Genomic DNA, 26,435 nt, shown 5'->3' on the forward strand with positions numbered 1-26,435 from the left:
TCTGGAATGTCAGGGGAGAAACAGCACACAGTTCCATAAATAAGCTACATCTGAGCCCAGCATCCTGGCCCATGAGCACGGCATGCGGTGCAGTTAGGCACCCTCTGAGAGGACTCTGAGCAGCAATAGTCCCTGCCTTCTCTTTCTGCAGCTGCCTGTCCTGAGGCTTTGAGGGCAAGCAGGCTTGGCAGGGTATCAGGAGTGGTGGAGCTGGGCCTGGTGTTTATGTCTGATCCGGACGACTGAGGGTTCGTGACGATTTACTGACGCAAGAGCTCCCAAGCACTGCATGCCAGAAATTAATCAGGGGAGGAAGAATTCTTTTTAAGAAACCACTTGGCCTGGGCTACAGGCCTGAGGCTGAGTGTGTAAGCGGAGCCACTCCTCCTCTGGGAGCAGCACACCCAAGTCTTCCAAGCAGCTCCAGGCTGGTAAATCAGGCCCAGGCCCAGGCTGGGGAGGTCCTGCCACAATGCCTGGCCCTGCTGTGGCTGGCCACAGTATCCAGTGGCCTGCCCCAGAGCCAATCTTCTCCCAGAGGCCCCCTTCAGATGGCGTCTGCAAGGCCCCACCAATGTGCACACTCCATGGTTGGGGTGTCTATGGAAATGACTAGATGCCTCTGATCTTGTAATCTATTGCTATTATCCCTTTCTCAAGAATTGGATTTTAAAGTTTGCAAATCAGGAGACAACCTAAAGATAAGAAAGTTGGAATGTGAGAGATGTAGCCTTTGCAGCAGCAGCAGCCTCCACCCAATATGGGATGTGTGCACAAGCGAGGCTTTTTCTGCCACCACCCTCTTTGTACACCCCAGGTGCCATGTGACATCAAACGCATGGCATGGTCAACTACACACAACCATGTGACATCAAACACATGGCTATCCATGCACAGCCACGTCACATCACATGTATGCTTAACTACATACAGCCCTGTCATATCAAATACATGGCTAACTATGCACAGCTATGCCACATCAAATGAATGTTTCAGTATACACAACGAGTTATATCAAATGCGTATCTAACTATTTACAACCAAGTCACATCAAATGCATGGCTTACTCCTTACAAAACATAAATATCCTTCTAGCATTCGATCAGAAAAAAAATTTCTCTAGAGAAGCCATTTTGCACTCCATCTGAAGGTCCTGAAGAGTAGTCAAACAGCATACCTGTGTCATTTAACAGAAAACAGGCAGGATAACTGGTCCTGGTAACTAGGACCTGAACTGCCATTATGGTCTACAGCAACTGGAGTTATACCAAGCCATCCTCTGGTCAAGGATAAAATTTAAACTGTTACAGATGTAAGTGTCTGCAGGCTTTGGAACACCAGGATTGTCAAGGCAGTCAGAACTCTGAGATACCAATGAGAGGGTAGAGAGAAGGAAGAGAGATGGGGAGAGCACTTGGAACCATCAGCCTTTCAGGTAGTTGGCTAGCTTGCAAAAGATGAGAAGCTCAGCCTGGCCCTCATAGAACCTTAAATTGGACTTTACACCTTAGGAAGCAACACAGGGAGAAGAGATATAATAAAGCAAAGATGGTTATTCTAATACCAAAGTGTAAGGCTCCCAATTTACACCGCTTAAAATATATCAACGCACAAAAAACAAAACCTGACAGACTAAAAGGGTATGTGTCCCATCCAGTCACAGCAGGGCTGACACTAGCCAGGCCACAGATCTGAGCAGCAGGATTATCAAACCTGACTAAACTGTTATAGAACTGAACTTGGGAAACACTTGAAAGACAGGCCAAAGCATGAGCAAAAAACTAGGAAATTCATAACTGTTGCCAAATAACCCATGGATCAAAGGAGATAGTAGCATAAGAAATTTGGTAATACTGTTCACTGAATTTACAAAGCAAATGGTATTAAAAAAAAGAAGAAGAGGGACTGGTGAGATGGCTCAGTGGGTAAGAGCACCCGGCTGTTCTTCCAAAGGTCCAGAGTTNNAATCCCAGCAACCACATGGTGGCTCACAACCATCCGTAACAAGATCTGACGCCCTCTTCTGGAGTGTCTGAAGATAGCTACAGTGTACTTACATATAATAAATAAATAAATCTTAAAGATTTATTTAAAAAAAAAAAAAAAGAAGAAGAAAAAAAGGTTACAGTCTGGCTAAAGCCATGCACATATAGAAATTCTGAGCCTTCACTACAAAACAAGAAAATGTGAAAAACTTATTGATCTGAGTAGCCTTTAATCCCAGCACTCAGGAGGCAGAGGCAGGCGGAGTTCTGAGTTCAAGGCCAGCCTGGTCTACAGAGTGAGTTCCAGGACAGTCAGGGCTATACAGCAAAACCCTGTCTCAAAAAACAAAAAAACAAACAAACAAAAAAAGAACTTGAGCTCAGATCTTTACAAATACTTACCTGAATAGTTATGAGTTCAATGGAAAAAAAGAAATAAGCAATATTGGGAAGGAAAAGGAGAGATAATGGCAACTCCTCAGATAATACAAAAAGAATGTAGAAGAAACTCTGCAAGTGAAAATTCAGAAAGAAAAACCTGATGCCAGAAGACATAGAATGTCCTACATAGGACATAGAGTCCTATCACGTTAGGGCACACTAAACTCAGAAACGGCTCTCCTGGAAGCTTTTCCCAACACTGCAGGGATAATGCCTTCACCAACCACCAACTCTTTAGACAGCTTGACAGGGTGGGCATGCTACAGTCCACAGGCCAAATACAATCTATGGCTTGATTTTTTTTTTGTTCCATTTGCAAAACAGAATGGATTCTTACATTGTCTCAAGTGTAGAAAGTCGAGATGCGAGGTTACACTGGAAACATATGTGGTCCCAGAACAGTCTGACTCTACCAAAAATCTTTGCCAATACTGGAATTAAGAAAGAGCACGGGGCTGGTGAGATGGCTCAGCGGGTAAGAGCACTGACTGCTCTTCCAAAGGTCCTGAGTTCAAATCCCAGGAACCATATGGTGGCTCATAACCATCCGTAACAAGATCTGATGCCCTCTTCTGGAGTTTCTGAAGTCAGCTACAGTGTACTTACATATAATAAATAAATAAATCTTTAAAAAAAAAAAAAAAAAGAAAAGAAAGAGCACAACTTCATCATACTTTAAGGGGCAGCATAAGCTTAACATCAAAATTTAAAAGTTTAGCTGAGCAGTGGTGGCGCACACCTTTAATCCCAGCATCTGGGAGGCAGAGGCAGGCGGATTTCTGAGTTCCAAGACAGTCAGAAAAACCACAGAGAAACCCTGTCTCAAAAAGCCAAAAACAAAAACAAAAAAACAATAAACAAACAAACAAGTAAGTAAGTTTGGGGACTCTGTATATTATAAACCACAGTTACAGAATGTAAGACTAGATTAACGTAAGAAAAAGTCAAATGAGAAATTTTATCACATTAATCAAATAAAAGGAAAGAAAGCCTAATATATAAAGCCAAACCAAATGAAAATTTTAACTTTACAGACTGAAAGATTGATTATTTGTGGTTCATGTGGTTCAACCTAAGGTCTTAACACCCTCTGATGAGAAAATTCTTGGCACACTAAAAACAGAAGGGAACACCCTTATCCTGATAGACCATTTACACAAATCCTGCAGCAAATGTCACACTGGTGATGACATTTTGGGAGTTTTCCTTCTAGCTGAAGCAAGACCCAGATGCCACAATACAGGACTGTTGAGCTGCTCACTGGAGATCACATCACTGCAAGACAGTCTAAACCCCCACAACATCCGGGGGAGGGGGGTGTGAGTTTTACTAAAACCTGAAAGAATTTATAGATGAACAAATGTAAAAAGCAAGTTTGGTGATGTGTCAGGTGACAAGATTACTATACAAAAACTAATCGTATTTCTAAACAGCACACCACCACCACCACCACCACCCCCCAAAAAAAAAACTGATTTAGAAAACACAAAAAGCTCAGAGCAGAGACTGAAGGAATGACCATCCAGAAACTGCCCCACCTGGGGATCCATCCCATAAACAACCACTGAACCCAGACACTATAGCATATGCCAACAAGAGCTTGCTGACAGGATCCTGATATAGCTGTCTCCTGAGAGGCTCTGCCAGTGCCTGACTAATACAAAAGTGGATGCTCACAGTCATCCATTAGATGGAGCACAGGGTCCCCAATGAAGGAACTAGAGAAAGTGCCTAAGGAGCTGAAGGGGTTTGCAGCCCTCTAGGAGGAATAACAATATGAACTAACCAGTAACCCCAGAGCTCCTTGGGACTAAACCACCAATCAAAGAAAACACATGGAGGGACTTTTGGCTCTAGCTGCATATTTAGCAGAGGATGGCCTAGTTGGTCATCAATGGGAGGAGAGGCTCTTGCTCCTATGAAGGTCCTATGCCCCCGTATAGGGGAATGCCAGGGCCAGAAAGCAGGAATAGTTGTGTTGGGAAGCAGGGGCAGGGAGAGGGGATAGGGAATTTTGGAGGGAAAATGAAAAAATGGGATAACATTTGAAATGTAAATAAAGAAAATAGCTAATAAAAAATTAAAAAATAAAAAAAAACACAAAAAGCAAAAAACACAAATCTTAAAAATAGGAAATAAAACCTCAACTATGAGAAAGACCTAAATAAACAAAAACATACACCACACTCATGGGTTGGAAAATTGGTAACTGAAAAGGGCTTTAGACATTTAAAGAAAACTCACACCCAGCATAACTAGTTAAGAGAAACATAACTGACTAAGACAGCTCTGGGAGCACAGTCTAGAACCAAACCCAACCACACAGAGACTTGACTGGCATTGCACAGTGATGGAGAAAGTATTAACCCTTCAGTAAGCCACTGATGTAACCAAATCCTAAAGTGCAAAATGTCTAATCCCCATTTCATGCCCTACTTTAAAAAATCCTCATGGATTTACAACTGGTAAAGTGTCATATTTCTACTAAAAATTATACAGGGCATTCTCAAGTCCTTTGGATAGGCACAAATAAAACAAGTGAAATAACGTGATACATTAAAATTAAAAGCATCTGTTAAATAAAGCACTAGAAAGAGAAAAAGGCAACCCACAGAATTGTCAGAAATTAGCAATAAGAGTAACCAATAAAGAAAAAGAAAGACAACTTGGCTTTCTGAATCTCCATCCAGGAACTGAATGAAGAGGGACTTCCCTGCCACCCACGTGTGGCCAGTTGTCCATATGAAAGTGATCGGCATCTTTAGTAACACAGAAGGCTTTATTCAGCAACAACAGTAAAGATGAGAAGATGAGAAGACGGCACAGAATGCTGAAGAGTGCATGTAGGGCAGACAGATCTCATGCAGCACAGGCCAGAGCACTGTCATGACAATTCTGCACAGATGGCCTGCTGCACAAAAGCAAAAACTCCAAGTGAAAACCATGCAAATATCAGCACCAAACGAAAGAATAGCATGGGCTAGTCCATCCAGTGAAACACTGTATACCCACGGAAACGAACCCTCTGCCATATCCATCTTGCAAACACACTGCTGAAAGTGCCCAGACAGAAAAGAGCAAATACTGTATGACTCCATTTAAATAAACTTATAAATTTCATTTAAGCTAGGAAAAGCTAAGGAAGACGCCCAAAGGAAAGGTGAGTTCAGTAGAGCAAATCCACTTGGTCACTTCTCTGTCTGCAGAGCAGGTCCAGGGGAATGTCCTTTCCTGGGCTCCCACTGAGGCTTCACGCCTGTCTCCATGCTGGCATCTGCCAAGAGAAAGCTCTCACGGGAACTCTTAGGCCTCAGTGTTTACAACAACAACATATGAAGACCAAAAACAAACTCAGCTCCCACCAAGGAAGACTTGTTAAGACAGGTGACCTCATGCAACCATAAAGGGACAAAGCAAGTGCTACATGCTGGCATCCCCGCAGTTGGGTAGACAACCACACCTGAAAGAGCACTTACTAAAGTACTTCACTTTTGGAGACAGGTTTTTAGTAGACCACAGTGCATAGCCAGGTCTGAGGAACCAACACGGATAAGACAGTTAACGGCTTGAAACCAAGCCTTTTCTCGGATTTTTCACATTTTCCTGGTTTCCTATTCTGGAACCCCATCCAGAGTCCCACCTTTCCCTAGATGCCTCTTGGGTTTTTTAACCCTCGGCAGATGGGAGGGGCTGGCAATTATGTTAGAAACACCCCTTCCAGTATCTGACACGTTCACACAGGAAGACCATAGCATGACATGTCCTTCTCATCCCATGACTACATCTAAGAGTCAGGCCTAGAACTAGCACATGTTCTCTGCTCTACAATGCTTTGACAGACAGCTGGTTGTCAGGAGAGCAGCAGCCAGGGAGTGTGGCAGGAACAGCAAGCAATCTCTGGATATGTGGCTATCACTAAGAGGCTACACCTAGAGACTCTACTGTCTTCCCCAGCAAACATATCTTTCAACTCTGGGAAGGATATACCAGAAGCTCACACCAGTTCTAAGTCCACAAGGACACAGGGACTCCTATGTCATTGGTTCAACCAGGAAAGTTCCAGTCATAGAAAACTTAAGCAATGCTGGTGAGTGCTACAGAATTTCTCTTTACAGGGAGGAATCAGGACTCCAGAGTCACTAAAATATGGTTAAACCTGGCAAGCAAGGAAATCAAATGCTTCCGTTTTCATTCCATATTACGGTGATTAACAGACAGCCATGTCAGATGGCCACTGCTGGGTTTGACATTTTGTGGCTCTTCCTTTCCTCTCAGCCACCAATTTCCTTCCAAATATGAGGACAAAGTTAACAGCACATCCACATATCTGACCAGAGCCAATAGCTCCCAAACAAGCAGCAATAATGGAGACCGGATACACTCAGAGCAGCCCTGGCTGTGTGTGGCAAAGCTTTCCAGGAACAGAGGAGCAGACAAGACAACTGGCTTCCGCTGAGGTCTGCAGGCCAGGCCCCTGTGGAATACATGCAGTGCAGACTGGACCCAGGCCAGACTTGGGACAAGCTATGAATGAGACAAGCAATACTAGCCTGTTTCCGCACATTGCTCCACCTTCAGTAGGGACAAAGAAAAAGAACAGGAGAGACTTGAGGAAGGCCAGGCAACATGCATAGCCTGGAGGACCAGCCTGGCAGTAGTACAGTACAGCCCACCTGCTAACCTGACACTGAGACTGCTCACAGAAGAGACACAAGGGTCCAAGAAGGGCACAGTGAAAACAGCTCCAGGTTGGCATGGGCCATGCCTTAGCTCCACTTAGAAACACTCTGCTCTGACACCTCCCAGCACACCTCCCTGGCAGTCCAAAGATGCCACACTTCCTCTCCATGGCCTCCATGGCTTCCTCTGCACAGCCTGGCAACATCAGCTTCTGCCCATCACTCTCCTCTGCAAACCTTCAATCAGAACCCTAAAAATCCCTTTAGTCACCTCTGTAAGGTCCAGTAACTTCTGTGGTTCACTGACCCGTGTCCAGGACTCAATGGTATAAAACAACAGGCTAAATCCACACTTATTCGTGGTTGGTATTTTAAGTCTAAAAATGGCACTTGATATTCAAATGTTCTTTTGGGCAGTGGTGGCACACACCTTTAATCTCAGCATTTAGGAGGTAGAGGCAGGCAGATCTCAATGAGTTTGAGGCCAGCCTGGTCTACAGAATGAGTTCCAAGGCAGCTAGGGAGACACAAAGAAACCCTGTCTCAGGAAAAGAAAGGAAAGGAGGGAGGATGTAGGGGAGGGAGGGAGGAAGGGAGAGAAGGACAGAGAAAGGTCAGTCAAATGTTGTATGAGCACTACATAAAATAGGACAAATTTAAGTTGTGCTGTTTTTCTAAGGTGGGTCCCTAAGTCTACTTCAGTCATCATGGGGACTGAGACAGAGTTTAGACCCAACAAAGACTATAGCATTCCATGATCTCTGAGCTCTGCCAATCTCTCAGTCTCTGTGAGCACCCGATATCATGAATGAATCCAAAGCCCACACTCAGGAGGAAACCTCCGCAGCACCAACAGGGGCCTAGCACTCCTCTGAAGCTCTTGCCCGATGCAGAGATCTATCAGGAGCTCATGCTAGTTTCCCAAGTGGCAGAAGTTTTGTTTTCAGCCAGATGTGTATAAACCTCACTTTGAAGGTATTCATACAGAGAAGGTATCCTAAATGTAACAATAACTTGTGAAAATTATAAAAGGTCTGAAAGTAGAACAGGTAGAGTTTGGCTTTATAAACAGCATTAGTAAAAATATAATCAGCATAGATTATTTTAGGCAGGGCCTTAAGCTGAACAAACTTCCCAGTTCATGACTGTAACCCCAGACTGAGGCAGGAAGATCTTGAGTTCAAAACTAGCCCAGGTAATTTGGTAAGTTTCAGGACAGCCTGAAACAAACAAACAAACAAAGTCAACCAAAATGAATATACTAACTCATATACTTAGAAATGTCTATCCACTTCTACCCAAGCAAAGCCCTTCCACTGTTGGGGTGTCTGTGTGTCAGCTACCCCAACTCCTTATTGCCTGGCAAAAACCTTTGCATAGAGACAGCACAGAGCCACCAGGCTTCCAGCTTTTATCAATTACACAAGTGTGAAGGAAAATCAAAACTGTTTCCTCTCCCCAGGACAGCTCCAGCAAGCACCCAGAAGGTCTCTCAGCTAAAGGCAGCCATTGGCTGCATTCTCATTCCAGTGCATGCCAACCAGTCCATGAGCCTCAGCTGCACTGAGTCAGCTACTACCATGCAAGTGGATATGACCCTGCCTGACCTTCCTATCCACCATGGGCTGTTTGCAAGATGCTACACACGCCTGGGAAGACAGAAGAGAGCCAAATCACAGGAAGACATAAAGGTGTGTGGACAAATGGACTACTTCCAGAAGCTAGAAAGGAGCCTCAATGAAGGCAACCTCAAAGAATGCCCAGCCTGCCAGCTAAAGCCCAGCAGGTACTTTTCCTGTAGGCTAAAGGCCTGAGGTACTATACCACAGGAGAGACCCAGTATGCCAAGTCCCAGCCCCAGCAGCCCTAATTCTAGCCCCAGCAATGGTGCTAGAGATGCACATCCTGACAGACAGATAATAACTGCATGGAGGTAGACACAAATACATCTTTCAACTGTCTACAGAGGACAGTGATACCTGCACTCACTTAGAAAAAGCCACTTTCCCCACTTTCCCAGACGAGAATGTCTTTTGCAGACATAGGACTCCCAGTGGAAGGCCCACCAATGAGAACATTTGTAACTTGCTGTCCTTGATCCCTGGCTGAATGCCTCAGCTCCAAAGCAGGCCCTCATTTGCTATCTGTCCTGATGTTGCAAGAGGGACCACATTCAGGTCCCAGCTCACTGTCAATGCCCATGTAGGCTTTCCAAGGGACCCTAACCTCCTACTTTCTACTGTCACTGAGGTACTCACACATATAGTACCGGGCCCAGTATGAGGAGAACTCTGTGTGGCTCCATGTTACACAGATGCTTTCCAAGGAAAATGTTGGCATTTCATGCATCCGATTTCCTCAGGCACCACCTCAAACTTTCTAAATGCTTTTAGCCCCTAGTTTGTAAGTAAGAAGGGCTCGTATCTCTCTAGCCCTTCCAACAGAACCAGAACAAAGCACTGGGCCTGGATAGATAAACTTTCAGAGGTTCTGAGTTCCAATCCTAGTACCCACCTATTGGCTCTGTAACTCTAGCTCCAAGGAATCAGACACCCTCTTCTGGCCTCTGTGAACACTGGAGACACATGATACAGAGATATCCATGTGGACAAAACATCTATACACATAAAATAATAATAAATGAATCTATTTTTAATTTCAATTCTTTTAAAACTGCCACTAACCAGAAGAGAGATGCATGATCATGAGACCACTGCACTTGACTAGGTCATAAGTTGCAAGCAGCAAGACAAAGAGTACAGACAGGTTTACATATTGTACTCATCAGTCTGGGAGAAAGGCATGGGCTTAAGGAATGTCAGCCTCTAACAGGGATTGGCTCCATGTGAAGATAAAAATAAGAAGCATCAAGAATTCTGCATCATGCTGTTGACTGGCTATGGGAGGAAGGGAGGGAGGGGCTCCCACTAAAAGTAGCCTGGTTTGCTCTTAAACAGTATGTACATTAGGAACTGTAACCCCACAGTTTTCTCAAAACACCAATACTGCCAAATAGTGAGGTCTTTTGAGAAAACAAGCCACTGAGAAACAGGGCTCTAATTAAAGTCCACTTTCTCCAAGAGATTTCCTGGGAGAACGCAAGAGGAGCATACCAGCTGTGGGTGCAAACTAATCAAAGTTGGGCCTTCAGCTCTGTCCGGAGGCTTTAACACCTTCTGTGAAGGTCTGAATGTTGCCCTCCCAGTGTAGCAGCAGTAAGAAGTGAGCCACAGGGACGAGGTGAAGTGTGAGGAGGACACCCTGAGGATACTGAGGGCCCTTCAATAGGAGGGGCTCCTGGTGCCATCACAAAAGAATGCAGCAGGGTGGGGCGATGCAGAGGCCAGGGAAGCCCTCACCAGGCAGTCACTGGCACCCTGACCTTAGCCTTCCAGTCTCCAGAAATGCACCACAAGTTTCTATAAACTAAGTCATATCACCAAAGGGGTTTATTACAGCAGCAGGGAGGGACAGAGACACTGGACCTAAACCACCAGAATACAAGAAATTGTATTCTTAAAAAAAACAAACGGAGTTGGGGAAGCTCAGTCAGTAAAGTCCCTGCAGTGCAAGTGAAGACCTGAATTCAATCTCCAATAGTCATGTAAAAAGCCAGGCACAGTGGCATGGATCTGCAATCCCAGCACTGGGGAAGTGGAGACAGGAGGATCCCAGAGGATCCCTGGCCAGGCAGGACTAAGAGTGACTTACCAGCAAGCCTCAGGTCTCAGTGAAAGACCTTGTGTCAAAAAACAAGGTAGGCAGCTCCTGAGGATGACACAAGGTTCATCTCAGGCCTTGACATGCACTCACATGCATGTACACGTGTGCGCACGTGTACACACACACACACACACACACTCACACATACATGAACACATACCTGCCCATCCCAATCTTGGTCATCAAGGGCTGATATGACTGGACAACAACCAATCCCACCATCTAAAGGGAATACAGAGTCAGAGCTGATTTGGGTCTCATGTGAATGTCACTGTATGAAAACCAATCCACCCTGTTTATGACCACTAAACAAGAACACCAAGATACTTTAGCCAACTTCATAGTTCTTTACAAATGCTATCTGATACAACTTTTAGAAATATGTAAATTAGCCATAAACTTTATGTATAAAAACACACAAACATCACCTATAAATAAGTTTCTTTTCCAAGTACATGGTAACAGCAAGAGTTAGGAGTGGCTGAATTGCTGAGCAGTGCTTTGTAGCAGTCCCTGGCCACACAGATTGCAACAGCAAGCCTAACTCTCTCCCTCCATACTGAGTGATGCCTCTCTACCAGGCCACGTACCCCAGGCAGCAAGCATCATGCCCTGCTCATCAGACTTAGCCAGTGCAGGCCTTCTGGGAGGACATCTTCATTAAATGAATACAGCTCTTCTGGGAGCTTCTGTGATCTGCCTATTCCTTCACATGACAAGAATCACTCCATTCCCAAGGTGCCAGCAACCCCTAAATGCCAATCTCTTCCTGCTTGGCCTGGAAGCCCCACACATGTACAGAGTTTGACTAGACTTATCTGAACCCAAAGCACCCAGAGTTCCGCTGTCCACAGAGAAGCGTGTGTGGGTGATGAATTCCAGTTCCTGGCTGGCCTTTGAAGCACTGTCCTACCCCAACTGAGGCAGTTATTTGATGGCAGACAATACTGGTTTTCTCACCCACACAATGGAACGGTGGCGTTCCAGCTCACTTCACAAGGTTATCATGCCTTACAAATGTAATGACTGGAAAGCACAATTCAGAACGAACTTGCTATTCATTCTGGTCCCTCAAAAGCACAGCGGTGTTTTGACTTGGAGTAAGCAAGTAATCAATGTTGATTTATGATCACTATAAGTTTTAAACACCTACAGTTAAACAGACCCAGTTCTTTAGCTAGAGCAGCTTTGGGCCTTGCACAGACCAGCTCTGGAGGCGGTATGCATCTGCACACCTGTCCACATACGACCTGCCCCCACTGCCAGGCGCTGCAATTATGGCCTTTCTGTTCCAGCACCAAGCTGTGCTCAATGGTTCCTAATGATTCAAGTATTGAGTTTTCTGTGTCAAATACATACCAGGAGTTCATTCTTAAATTTCAATATCATTAATCATCTAACATTCAGCATCTCAGATCTCAGAAATTTGCATTTCTACAATGGGGGCTTTGAAAGAAGGACACAAATGCAAATGCTCCCCAAACTGTGTAAGAATTTTCAGAAAATTGCCAAAACAAACCATCAGCACACCATTGACAGTGAATATTCTGAGCTCTTCTCAGTGACAGAGTATTCGTGATTTTTAAAAGACAAAACACAATTTGAAGATTGAAGAAAAAAAAAAGGTTGAAAAATAAGTCCTTATGTCTACATGATTTCCAGAACAAATCTTGACTGATTAAGATCTCAGATAATCACGGCATGGAGAAGCCAGAGTGGTGACAACTTGAGAGCTGTGCACGCTAGTGGGGTGGTGGCTGGGAAGATGCCAGCAAGATGCGTGTGCTAGGAGCTGGGCAGGAGACAGCATGAAGTACAGGAAGCAAGCATTCTGGAAGCCTTTCCTTCAGCAAGCAGACTGAAGCACTCCCAGGCTTAACACACTCCCACCCAACCGTGTCCCACTGTCTGAGGTATCTCATGTCCTTTTCCAGAGAACTTGATGCATGCTCAAAAGAAACACTCACTTCTCCACGATCTTGGCCAGCTCAGTCTCGCTCCCCACTGTTTATAACCTCAGAGTGGCTGCTACCTCCTGGTGTCCCCTCCTGTTCACTCCCAGATCTGCATGAAGCTGCTCCTCTCTGGCTGACTATGCTGCACAAGGCTCTCTTCCTCCTTTCTGACACTCCTAGGCCTCCTGCTGGCTGGCTACCCCTAACTGCCTACATACCTGTCTGACATCAGTATGGTCTACAGTGGTTTCTTACACCAGGCCTCACTCAGACTCTGCAAGTCACTTGCTACCAGCTGCCCAGAATCTACATCTGTATGCGCCACAGCCCACAAAATTCATTCCCTATCCTACTGGGCAAGTATCCCTGAAACATATACATTGCAGAGCACAATGTAAAAGCTATAAAAACATTCTTTTATGATATAATTTCATTACCATTTAATATCTTCATTACTATATAATAACCTTGGCAACCAAAGTGGTTAAAATAAATAAGACTCAAGACCATACAAGTAAAGGGTAGGACCAGACATGCAACTTTAACCCCAGCACTCAGAGGAAAGAAGCAGGCAGATCCTAGTGAATTCAAGGCCAGCCAGGTCTACATAGTGAGAGCCAGGCCAACTAGAACTTCACAGACAGACTCTGTGGGGGTTGGGGCTGAGGGGGCGAGGGAAGGACTTAAAGCACAGAGCTGGAGGATCTCAGCTCAGCCTAGGCCAAGGGGCAGCAGGCCTCTGCCTGAAGACTCAGAGAACAACCCTAGCAATGTTCCAGACATACAGATTATTATTAAACCAGAGAATGACTCAAATTAAAGCACTGATCTTGGATTACACAGTCTTCCCTCAACATGGTTACTTTATTTGTAACCAGACACTAGCCAGGCCTCTCACTGAGATTCAGCGATAGATTGAAGAGAAAGAAATAAGGATCCTGTATCTGATGGGCTTCCTACCTAAGGCCATCAGCTAAGTCAGCACAGAAGCCTCCTCGAGGATACCTACTTTCTCTAAGCATAGATCTTCCACAAGAAGTTCACATACACTGATGATAAGTGTCGTGTCAGATGAGTGAGTGATCGGGTGACAGGACCAGGGTCTCATGGTAGCCAGCCGGTTACCAATATCTAGGTGCACTGTAACACCAAGGAAGACAGAGCAATTACTGAGAGGGAAAAGGGACAGAGAAGAAAGAATGGCTGCCCGTTCTCCCAGAAGCCCCATCTGTCCTCCCACTGCTATTTTCAGGGGACCTGCCCCACAGGCAGAGGTCTAAGAGCTGAGCTCACCACAGCCTGCCTGGGCACATCTCAACAGTGAGGGCTTCAGTGTCGGATGAGACCAGCAGCACCATTCAGAGCCTCTTTCCACAGAGTCCGTCCTCACAAGCTGAACCAACCCAAGCCCTTTCCTCAGGCTGCTCACAGTACTGGAAACAGTTATTTAGAGCAATAAATCCCAACAGTTAGGAGGCTTTTACGTCAGAGAGCCAGGGCCTGGCTCTAGCAAAGTCCAGAAAGAAGAGCAATAAAATCATAACGCAGGCCTCACCCAGCACCACAGGGAGTTTAAAGGAAAACAGAGGAGAGAGGAGTTATACACAGCAAATAAAAAGGCCACTTCATCACCAGGCCAAAGCCAAGCTGCCCTGCCAATGTGAGAGGACCCAAGGCCACAGAGCTCCACCAGGGCCTGATGTGCCACCAGCGCTGTGCCAGGCCACACAGGAACAGGCAAGAGTGAGCCAGGCAGGCTAGGCATAGGGCCAGAGGGAAGACACTGGGGTCACAGAGGAAGGAAAACAGGGAACTTCAACTTAGTGACAAGGACCAGCATGACAATCCTGGTTCCCAACATAGTCAGAAGTTTTCTGTTCCAGACAGCAAGCTGAAGGTTGGGAGTTCTGTGGAAGATGCTATAATTAAACTGTGCAAGACTTCAGGCTCAAATCCCCAATATTAAAACTCCCTGTTATTAAAAATCAATGAATTAGTTAATTGACTATTCATCCTCTTCCTGAAATCCACTAAATTCAAAATATAAGTAAACTGTGGAAGGATTCAAAGCATTCAAAGCAATGTCTAACAATAGGGAAAGCCCAGAGGACTCATCTGAAACCACAGGGCCATCAAGCAAGTCTAAATGTCACCAGTAAGGACCGATGGCCTAGGCACACAGCCAGCTTCCCTCTTGGCCATTCAGAGTGTGGTAAGCCATGTGGAAGGCACCTGTTATATGGTTCTAGAATACAATCTGTAGAAGACCAGAGGGCTGGAGAGGCAGGCGTCTCAGCAAGCTCCAGGCCCTGAACAGCCCAGTCACAGTTAATGCAAGCACTCTGAGGAAAAGAATGGTCTCAGCACAAGGCAGCTCTATGTGACCCGCTGCAAGAAGACACAGAGGCACACAACCTGACATGAGGGAAAGAACCACCCAGAAGCTCAAAGACAAACAAGCAGAGGAGCTGAGGGTGCAGCTCAGTGGTGGAACATTTGTCTGGTGTGCAAGGAACCCCAAGTCTGGTACTCAACAAAGGAAAAAAAGAAGGAAGGTAGGGAGGGAGAGACAGACAGAAAAAAAAAAGTCAGACAGACAGAAAGAAAGAAGTGAACGACAATGAGTAAAATTTCCCACACGAAGGGCAAAGACTCCCTGGAGAAGAGTCAGAATCCAGCTGTCCTCATTTATGAGGATAAGGCTTGAAGAGGATGGCTGGGGAAACTCACAGATAAGTAGACAGGACAAGACCCACTGGCCAGGAACAGGCAAGTGTTTTACAGAACAAAATAAACAATGTACTCTGGTAAGAGCTTCATTAACCAAAAGAATAGTCATTAATTTTTAATTAAGCACTGGGGGAAACATTGAAATATATAGAGAAAATGATTAATAATATTAAAAGACTATACCAATTATAACTACAATAGAAAATTTTACTTTTCTCAGAAATCAAGCAAAGGATAGAGGCCATCCTGGCATAAAAATTTAATTGAGTTAATAGATATATAACATGTAGGGAGAAGGTACAGATATTCTTGAACAGAACTAGGTCACGCGTATGTGAGATTTTTAAATACAGTACTAAGCTATACTAGCAGACTTCTTCAGACCAACAACTTAAGAGCATGCTTTTCCTTAAATGCTTAGGAAGCGTTTACAAGATCCGATTGTATCTGTGTCAGGTCACAGAGTATGTGCACCATTTAAACAGCAAAAAGAACATAGTCATTTTCTCCAGCATGCTAGCTGAAATAAAACAATTTCAGCCCAGTGCCAAAGTGGTAAAAAGGTAGGAAACTACGCCTCCTTACACACTGCAATTACGAAGTTCAGTTAGAGACATTCTGGAACAATTCATAGTCACCCTAAAGACATTTTAAACCTGTGTGTCTGCTGGCCCAGCTTTGGCTTCTCAGAAATTAGCAGAAGTAGGGATACTTGTAGTGCTGTTCATAATATATTCACAGTAATTGTGTAAAGTCACATTGGAGCTGTCATAAACACTGCTTTAATCACATAAAGACACACAAACTGTCAAAAGAATGTTAGGCTTATGTGCACACTGACATCAAAGCTATTCACTAACGTAGAAAGCATCTAACACATGACCTCACGTATAGATGTGGCACATGTATCTCTCTGCATGTTCACACAGGGAATACACACACCTCCATCTCACTGCAGAGCAGGAGGCAAACCTACATATCATTATCTACTGTACATTTCAGTCTATACAGCTTAATTTTTTCCTGCAATCAACCATAAACCAGTTTTTTACAACAATCAATACATGAACAACAGAATCAATAAAACCTTCCTACCTAAAGCCTAGATCTCTGCCCTCTGAAGCTCTCATATAAAGCAATGATGCCCAGAAAAGTATGTGCAACCACTCTGTTTCAGGCAGTCCTAGAGGAAAACGGCCTAGAGCCTAAGCCTCTGCCTCTGCCCAGTAGAGCAGGCTCAGAGGCAGGCTGACAAAACCTCAAGCATCCATCCTAGCAGCTATCCAGCCTGTGTACTCAGGACAGTTATTACACCTCAAGTCCTAGAGACTACAAAATGCACTAGAGATAGTCAAAACAGCCAAGTGTTTTACAGGAGACCCACACCTTAAGGTGGGCCAGACAGGGCTCTCTATATTTAATCTGGTTTATGTTTTGTTACTTTCTAAGGTCAAGTCCCATATGTATTTCCCATTTAAAGACCTAAGCATGCAGTTTCTAATCCTGTTCTACCCTTCTGGCTCTGTGACCTTGGATGAATCCTTTGTCCCAGCAGTTCCAAATGGGCTGTTGAGAAGCAGAAAGACTTGTGAAATGCTTAATATGGCACCAAAGAAAGCAAACCAAGGACACTGGAAAGGCTGTGCAGAACCAAGGTTTCATCCCAGTCAGGGTCAGCACAGCAGCTCTGTTCCTCACTTACCCTGACAGGAACCTCACTCTGCAAGTTACCTATGGCATTTACCCATCACCTACTCAAAATTCTTTTTCCTGGCATCAAGGAAACTCCCTGCCATTGGAGTGGGCAGACAAAGCGAGGGCATCCTCTGAATCCCTGGGAGGTCTATATCAGTCCTTTGAACCAGAAGACAAGAACCCAGTTTCTGAGCACTTGCTGATGCTGCAAACCAACAGCAACTGCCACAAGAAAGTAAAATCTGAAATGGAACAAGCAGGCTGTAGGGACAGTAGCACACATCTGTAAAAAAGAATGCTAGTAACAGAAGTTGCAGGTCTTACCTGGATGGCTTTGGGAGCTCATTGCTAGCAGCGTCAGTGCCTTAAGTTCAAAATGGCTCAAGATGTCCAGGTAAACAGTGGCTCCAACACGTTCCAAATTTCCACCAGCACATGCAGGTACAAAATTGAGGAGGCCCAGGTCCCAGCTGCGTAAACTTCAAGTCTCACTGGCAGCGTCTTGCAAACCAAGTAATCCACAAGAAGAGCAAAAGTTGTCACCTGGCCTTGCAGAGATGAACCTGCATGGTCAGAGAAGAAAGGAGCCCTCAGTTGGGATGTGAACACCACTTCCTAAGGAAACAGGCTCTGGTTTTCACTCTTCTCTTTCTTTATAAACCCAGGGATTGGTAAAAGCAATTCATACTAAGCCATTTTGATCAACATGAACCACTGTAGTTTGTTGCAAATCATGTGAGGAAAAAACAAAACAAAACAAAAACAAACAAACAAACAAACAAAAACAAAACTAGTGAACTCTCTTCACCGCTGCACTGCTAACATCATAGACTAGTTACCTAGTGGCTGGGCTGTCAAGGCGGTGCACTCATGACAAGATAACTAGCAGTATCCCTGACCTCTGCCCAATAAGATGCTAGTAGCACCCCCCATCATGATAGCCAGAAATGTCTCAGCATGTGGGGAGCCAAAATCAACCTCAGTTAAAAGTCTGACTTAGCTATATCAATCACCCTTCCAGAAACTTCCCCATCATCAGCTTTTGGGAAGAAGTAGTATAGGAGAATCCTGCCAGTGACACAGAGATGTTCCAAACTACACTATTTTGTGAAATACACAGAAAAAAATACCACTGTCCTGCCTCACCTTTTCATTGAGAAGCGCCCACACAGCTGACAGCAGAAAATTTAGTTCAAATTCTGCTCTCCCACTTGAGTGTCATAAATCATCACCCATGTGCCCATCTTTATAACTACACTTTTCCAGGCTTTTTTGTTTTGTTTTGTTTTTGTTTTTTCGAGACAGGGTTTCTGTATAGTCCTGGCTGTCCTGGAACTCACTCTGTAGACCAGGCTGGCCTCGAACTCAGAAATTCACCTGCCTCTGGTGCTGGGATTAAAGGCGTGCGCCACCACCACCCTGCTCCAGGTTTTTAAGGAATGCATAGCCATGCAGAAGATCTGAAAGCTATCTGGGGTAGCCCCTCCCAAGAGGCAGGTGCCTGGCAACATTCAAATGCAGATCTCCTGTTGTCCTTATCTTGCTCTGTGTTTTGCCCATAGAACCACTGCCCAGATAACATCCTACCCACAGCAGCCGCTCTTGAAGGTCACTCCACATCACTTGGTAAATCCTTTGGAAGATTCCCTAACCTACACAAGATTTGGGAAGGCTGCAGGTGTCAAGGCACCATCAAAAGCCCTGGTGATACAAGACCCATGGACTGAATAGGTTCTCCAGATATTCCACAACCCAGTCACTTCAGAGAAGCCAATGAATGTCAACCCAAGACTACCTGACTGACTGTGGTTCCAGCACCTATGGAGATTTCATCTCTTCCTTTAAGAATGTGATGAACCCTTTTGTTTTGGTTTGGTTTGGTTGTGGGGGGTGGGGGTTGAGACTGTTTCACTGTATACACCAAGCTGGTCCTGAACTCAAAGAGACTGGCCTTTAAGCAAGTCAACTATCTTCCCCAGCTGCTTGCAACTAATCAGCTCATCACATCAAGGACTGTTCTCCAAAGGTGGGTTGTTCAAGGTGTTTTCCAGTTTTATGTTATTGCCTACAATTCTGTGACCCTCCTTTATGTCAACTGATCTGCACTCATAACACCATGACTTTTATCCTCAGATTCAGAACTTGTATACTGCTCTCAGTCAAGACACCACTCACTTACTGAAAGGAGTACAGGTGACACAATTCTGCAAACCCTGGCTCTCATGCAACTTTGTATCCATCCTGCACACAGCTACAGCTTAGCTAGGTATAAAAGTCTCAGGTCACAACCACATACCCTGCAACACTGTTTCCTTGGAACCATGGAATATCCTAAGGCCACCTTCTCCAGAGTTCTGTCTATGTAACTTTTGGGGCTGGGTATAGCTGACTATCATTTTCTTCTGCCTACATGCTACCACATCTTTTCTTAGTCTGGAAACCTAAAATATTGCCAGACGATGTGCCACTGACTGTCTCTTGATTGATTTTGCTCACAGTAAGACCCTTTGAATACATCTCCTTCTTCCTGCTCTGGAAGAATGCTCAGTCAGTTTTGATTATTTTTATTCAGCTCATTCTGGCTTCTGGAAAGATTCTATACTGCTGGCTGGAGTCTTGCCATAGATCCCATCCCTCTTGCCTGAGACACATCTGTTGTTTATTCTGCATTCCCAGGCGGCCTCTCTGGTACATTCTGCACATGACTGATGAGATCTTCCAAAGTATCATTGTCTTAGTTGGGTTTTTATGGTTGCAGCAAAACACCATGCCCGAAAAGCAAGTTGGGGAGGAAAGGATTTATTTGGCTTATACTTCCAGATCACAATCCATCATCAAAGGAAGTCAGGACAAGAACTCAAACAGGACAGGAACCTGGAGGCAGGATCTGATACAGAGGTCATAGAGGGTGCTGCTTACTGCCTCGCTCCTCATGAATTGTTCAGCTGCTCTCTTATAGAACCCAGGACCACCAGCCCAGGAATGGCACCATCTAAACTGAGCTGGATTACTAGCTGGATCTCAAAACCAGCCATTGCAATCAGTTTTCTTCATTGTGGTCCTGATGCCATTTAAATAAGCGTTAAACACTGTTCTCCACTACTTGTGAACCATCATTTTGGCCTCATTCTTTCCCTGATTACCTTTCTAGCCAAACTTCTAAAAAACTTTCTTCTTCTAAAACAGGAATCATGTTCTGAGATGGCCTTCTAGGTATTCTGGAACACCTGTTAGCAGGCCCCAAATGAAGACTGTCATATTTATCTGCAAAGAAGAACCCCTCCAGACTAAAGGACCACCCAAGCCCACTTACCCTTCCCACAGGATGTCAGCTTCCCAGGGTTGCAACTCCTACCCAAGGCTTCTAGCAAGCTCTCTAAGAAGCACTAATGGAGATGAGCCTCTTCTTGCAACAGAACCCAAAAGTTTTTGTTGTGACACAATACAATGTTCTGGGAAGACACATACTTGCCAAAAATGAACACTAAAATTCATACAATGGCAATGACAAGACTATACAATATATTTCTTCACAGAGCTGCACCTTACTGTGAAATGACAATCTACAGACAAGGAAAGATCTGTCACACAAACCCTGTAGATTATGCTCCACTGTCCAACTGACTCCATTTACAATCCCCCAAAAGATGATGAGGAACTTCTCTGGTGTGTCTGTGAGGGTCTTCCTAGGAGCAACTAACTGAGCATTCAGTGCCACCGTGAATAGAGGAAGCTCTACTCATCCCATAGGTTGAGGGGCCCAGAGAATAAAAGAGAGAAATGGAGTCACCAGCTCAACACCAGCAACCCATCTTTCTCTACCTCCTAGCCCACTGGGACTTGACTTGCTCTGCTCTACCATACCCTCCCCACTGTGCTCAACTGAACCCCCAGAAATCATAGGCTCTTCCTTGTCTCTATCAAGCACTTGTTTACAACAATGATAAAAGTAATAAACATTAAACAAGAGCAAGCTGTGAAGGGGACATTAGCATCTGACAAAATAAACTTTAGAGTCAAGTTACACACAGGACTCGAGCGATCAGTCTGCTGAAGAGTAAATAAAAACCATGCTTCACACTAGAAGCAAAACTAAGAAAAACATGAAGGAAATGGGCACATCTACCATTACAGCTGAGAACTCAATGCTTCTTCCTAGGGACTGTCACAACAGCAAACAGAAAACTAGAAAACACACATACACACACCAACATGATTCAGTGACACACAACACTGCACAAAAGCAGCAGGGTGCACTTTTTTTCACTGTCCTTTAACATACAGAGCAGGCACTGAGAAAGACAACTTCAGGTCCATAAAATAAAATACCATTAAGCTTAAAAAGCCTCAAGTCGAAAAATAAATAAATTTATTTTACTAAACTGGAATTAAGTTGAAAATCAGTAGCAGAAAGCCATCTTTAAAACCCAAAATTGTGGTAGATAGTGGCAGTGCATCTCTTTAATCCCAGCACTTGGCAGAGGGAGGCAGATCTCTGAGACCAGCAAGGTCTACAGAGTGAGTTCCAGGACAGGTAGGGCTACATAGCAGAATCCTGTCTTGAAAGAAAGAAAAAAAGAAAAAAGAAAAAGAAGGAAGAAATCGGGAGAGAGGGAGAGAGGAAGGAGGGAAGGAGGAGAAAGAGAACAAGGGAGGGCATGGAAGGGAACAGGAGGGGAGGGAAGCCGAAACATTTGTAAACAATGCTCTTCAGTGCACCACACAGCTTTGATCCTAGCACTCACCAGTTGAGGTAGGAGAATCAGCAGTTCAAGGTCACCTCAACTACATAAGGAGTCTGAGAGCAGTCTGGGCTACATGGAACCCTGTCTCAAACAAACAACACTTCATGAATGAAGAAAATTAGAAGGCACTGTTCAATGAGTAAAAATGGAGACACAAGATCAAAACATGCAATGCCAGAGGGCAATCCTCAGCATTGAACCCCTGTGTTAAGAAAAGAGTCTTGATTCAGTGTTGGTAGGCTTTTATTGTAAGAAACTGAAACAAAAACAAAGTAAACTCCAAATAACAAAAAGACAACAGCAAAGAGTAGAAATCAATTCAATTAAAAACATAAAAATAAGTCCAAAATGGTGGAGCACACCTGTAAGCCAGGCATCCAGGAGGCTGAGGGAGGAAGAGAGCAAGCTCAAGCCTGGACTACAATGAGCCCCTTGCAGCAACAGAAGCAAAGGAATGAGAGCAATGAATGAGACTGGCAAAGGTCCAGCCAGACTGATGATGATGAAGAACTGTGAGTTCATGGCATCAAGAAGAGCAAGGGGATCACTACAGACCATACAGACAGTAAAAGGACCAAAGGGAGTATCACAAACTGCTTTATGCAGAGGACTTGCATGAAATTAACAAGAGCCTTGAAAGACCTAAATGTCAGCTGCTTGAGAGGAGAGGCTCATGGCAGGGCACATCCTCTGGGTCCCAGATCCATCAAAGGGGCACATCTGAAACAATTGCCACTGTACGGTCTGCCTGATGATGACACTTGGCTTCCTTCTCTTATATATCTGTTAGCTAGAATTCAGTGCAGAGGGGCCCTCATCTTTGCATTTGGACATTTCCATTAATGGAGATGGGTAGATATTCTTCTGTGCATGCTAATAATCCAATCCTTGCTTACTCTGGCTTCAGCTCTGTAAGCTGGGATCCCATTAAGTTGGTCACATGTGCTTAACTGACAAGTTTCCATCTTTTTTGTCGAGCATTTGTTTACATCAAGTCCGGGCTGACACCTCAGGTAGGAAGTCAACCACTACAAGGTTTTGGCCAGTCACCTTTTTCTCATATTAACACCGTTCTCCAACGGTGAGAACCTGGCTCCCACAATGTACAGTGTATTTCCTGGTTGTTTCCTCATACATTCAGAAGTGGTTCAAAAGTCTTACACATGACAAACAGGCTCATGAGTGGACAATCGTACACTCACCACTGTGCTCCTGTCCTCAGCGCTCTGTTCACCCAGCCCCTCTCCAGAGCTGTCCATGTGTCACTTCAAAGCAACGGGCTGTGCCTCTGCAGGAGAGCTGGCATCCATGCCATTCCAATGAGTCTAAACAGTTTATCTTTCTCATATGTGAAGAGTAAGAAATAAAAATATATGGCTGATCCTGGTGGTGCTTTCCTTTAATCCCAGCATTTAGGAGGCAGAGGGAGATCTCCATGAGTTCAAGGCCAGTCTAGTCTGCATAGTCAGTTCCAGGCCAGCCTGAGCTACATAGTAGGTCCCTTTCTCAATAAATAAACAAACAAAACAAACAAACAAATTCAGTAGAAAAATATCTATAAAGATAATTTTAACCTTAATATTCTTGTAGAGTTTCCACATAGGCTTCTGCTGAAGAAAAGCTCTTATGTGTGGAATCAGACACAAACACAAAGCAATGCAAACAGAGCAACAAACCCAAGGCAACAGCTTCAGCAATCATGAACACTCTGCCATTCTTGCTCCATCCACATCTCCTTTTCCCATACACTGAGATGCTTAAAATCTACCTATGATTTGTTGCAGGTGGGTTCATCTGAAACCCTATTATCACAGTTTGCTGGTTTAGGATTGTTGTTGTTGCTGTTGTTTTTTAGTACACTGCCAAAGACATGGTAAAAATTAGCCTCAGCACCATGTAACTGGAGTTCTGTTATAAGCAAAAGGCTTTCAAAAGGGCTCACCTTCCATGAGAGTCAGAGTCCATGGTCCTGATCAGGGTAGAATCTCGTGAAGTCTGCAACAGGCTATTAGGACAGCACAAGCTGGCTGGGGAACCTGCCCTCCATTAAGTCACATACCAGCCTCTGGAGTTCCTTCTTGGCCAAAAGACAGTCACTCCCCTGTGTCACTACAGACTGTTTGGGGGGTAGGGTGGGAGGAGACTAAGGATGACTAGAAATGAGAAGATTGAGGAGTCAGGTCCAGAATCCACGTGCAGTCCAGTGTGCAAGCCATTTGACACAGATCTGTAGGACCAGACAGCCCAAGGTAAGTCAGAAGACAGTGAGTGAGGCTCATTGGCTCGGGTGCTCCAGGCACCACACAAACGAAAAGGCCACGTCTGTAGGAGCCAGAGATGATGAGTAATTCTGATTTATAAGCCCCTTCAGGACAACAGTGACAGGTGTGGTCATCCTGCTAAGTCTGGTCTGACACTGGACACAAACTTCTACAAGGACATCTCTATTTGTAATAAGTGACACTGCAGATTTGTGTGCTGGGGTTACCTGGGTTCTTCCCTCCTGCAACTTGAAAATTCTGAAATCCTAGTTGGCTTAACTTCAAATGAAGTAAAAAAAAAAAAAAAAAAAAAAAATTTCCAATCAGCAAAAATCATAGGAACTATAAATGTTAAAAGTCTTTATGAAGCTACCAAAAAGAGGTGTGAGCAAAGAGAGCATGTTCTGTCCCTTACCACACCCAGGGGACAGTGGAGGAGCAGCAGACAGTTAATAACACCAATAAGCACCAAGTGGCTAGAGTGTGGAGTGACAAAGGCAGATCATCTACAGGACCCAACAGGCCTGGGCAGGAGGGAGGGCATGCTACTCTCCCCAGGGCTAAACAATGCCATCTTGAGACCCTCACCAGAAAGAGCAGTAAGACAGGAGAATAACTGGAAGGGTGAGGTCGCCATTCACACACAGTACACAGTGTGCAGAGAAAACCCACAACAGTCAACCAAGAACTATTAAAATGTCTATGTGAAGTCTGAGAAGTAAGAGAGTCAATATACCTAATGTTTCTACACACCAGGGACCAATAAAAATAACACTGAGAAAAGGTAACATTTATGACACCATCAGATAGCAGCAAATACCCAGGGCTAAATTTATGAAAAAGATGTAAAACTTGTACTAGAAAACATAAAAATATATATAAGTAAAATTAAAAGATTTCAATAAATAAAAGAATATTCTATGTATGTGGTTTCAAAGACCTAACAATGGTTCAGACATCAATGTTCCCCAATTAATTGGCAGTCTATGCAATCACTATAAAAATTTTAATTAGAATTTTTGCGTAAATTGACAAGTTGATATTAAAAGAAACACAAAGGACCTGGAAGACTTACACTCCCAATTATATTGATTTATTATAAAACTGACATTTGAGTGTTAGTACAAGCCAAGGAACATAATATTCTAGAATATAACCAATACAAGCAAGGTCATCTGATAACAGCCAAGAACCCACCCTAAATCCCAATGTTTCCGTCTTTCTGACACAATGCTTAGGTCATGACCCATCTAGCAACCTATCATGAAAACAGGAGATGGGTTACAGAACCAGTCCAAAAGATCACAAAGACCAGTATTTTCATATAGTTAGAGAAATCTCTATGGACCATAAAGCTAAATAAGAAAAAAATAAAGAAAGAAAAGAAAAATTAAAAAGAAAATGAAAAGTCTCAACTTATCTAGACTTAGCAGAAGAGAGAAAAGACAGCCACATAGCAGAAGCTGCCTGCCACAGAACATTCAACAAGAGACTGACACCCAAAACTCATAAACAATCCCACAAACCTGAAGAGTTGACAACCCCCTGTGGGGTAGGGGGAGGACAAATGGGCTAAAGGTAAGAACAGGAACTTTATAAAGAAGCAATCAACACAGCAAGAGTTGTTCTACATCCATCACAACACAAAGTAACAATGAAAACTACAGCAGGGCCAGACAAACTCAAAATGTCTACAATGTCTAAGCAAAGAAGCACCACATGGTAAAACCAGAGCTCTCACACTCAACCTTCAAAATGTACAAGACCCAAGCACCCAGGAAACAAATCCCCAAGTGACAAGAAATAATGCAACACACACAAACCCTGCTATGTCCCTGATATGCCCACTAATGCCATCCAGAACAGACCCAACCTGTTTTCTAGTCATGCCCATGAAGACAGACAAGGAACTAAGATGTAGCTCAGTTATGCCAGGCGTAGTGACACACGCCTTTAATCCCAGCACTTGGGAGGCAGAGGCAGGCGGACTTCTGAGTTCGAGGCCAGCCTGGTCTACAGAGTGAGTTCCAGGACAGCCAGGGCTACACAGAGAAACCCTGTCTCGAAANAAAAACCAAAAAAAAAAAAAAAAAAAAAAAAAAGATGTTGCTCAGTTGACTACCTGATAGCCTAGGATGAACAAAGCAACGGATTTGATTTCCAACACTATATAAACTGGGCATGATGGCACAGACATGTAATCCCAGCACTGGGGAGGTAG

General features: G+C 44.2%; 1 protein-coding gene across 5 annotated transcripts in view; it reads right to left on the reverse strand.

The window, feature by feature from the left end:
* The window catches only part of Hdac4 (histone deacetylase 4), a 224,323-nt gene that overhangs the window by 191,279 nt on the left and 6,609 nt on the right, over positions 1-26,435 (reverse strand). For 3 of the 5 annotated variants that reach the window (XM_029538935.1, XM_029538936.1, XM_029538933.1), the window contains exons 2-3: positions 17,533-17,771; positions 10,989-11,050 (exon numbers count right to left, since the gene is read on the reverse strand). In XM_029538935.1, coding sequence (XP_029394795.1) covers positions 10,989-11,050; positions 17,533-17,554 — 84 coding nt within the window. In that variant the 5' untranslated portion in view covers positions 17,555-17,771. The remainder of the gene's footprint in view (positions 1-10,988; positions 11,051-17,532; positions 17,772-26,435) is intronic. The other 2 variants (XM_029538938.1, XM_029538937.1) reach the window with 1 other exon arrangement.

Source organism: Mus pahari, chromosome 5 (genome assembly GCF_900095145.1).
Source record: "Mus pahari chromosome 5, PAHARI_EIJ_v1.1, whole genome shotgun sequence".
NCBI classification, from domain to species: Eukaryota; Metazoa; Chordata; class Mammalia; order Rodentia; family Muridae; genus Mus; species Mus pahari.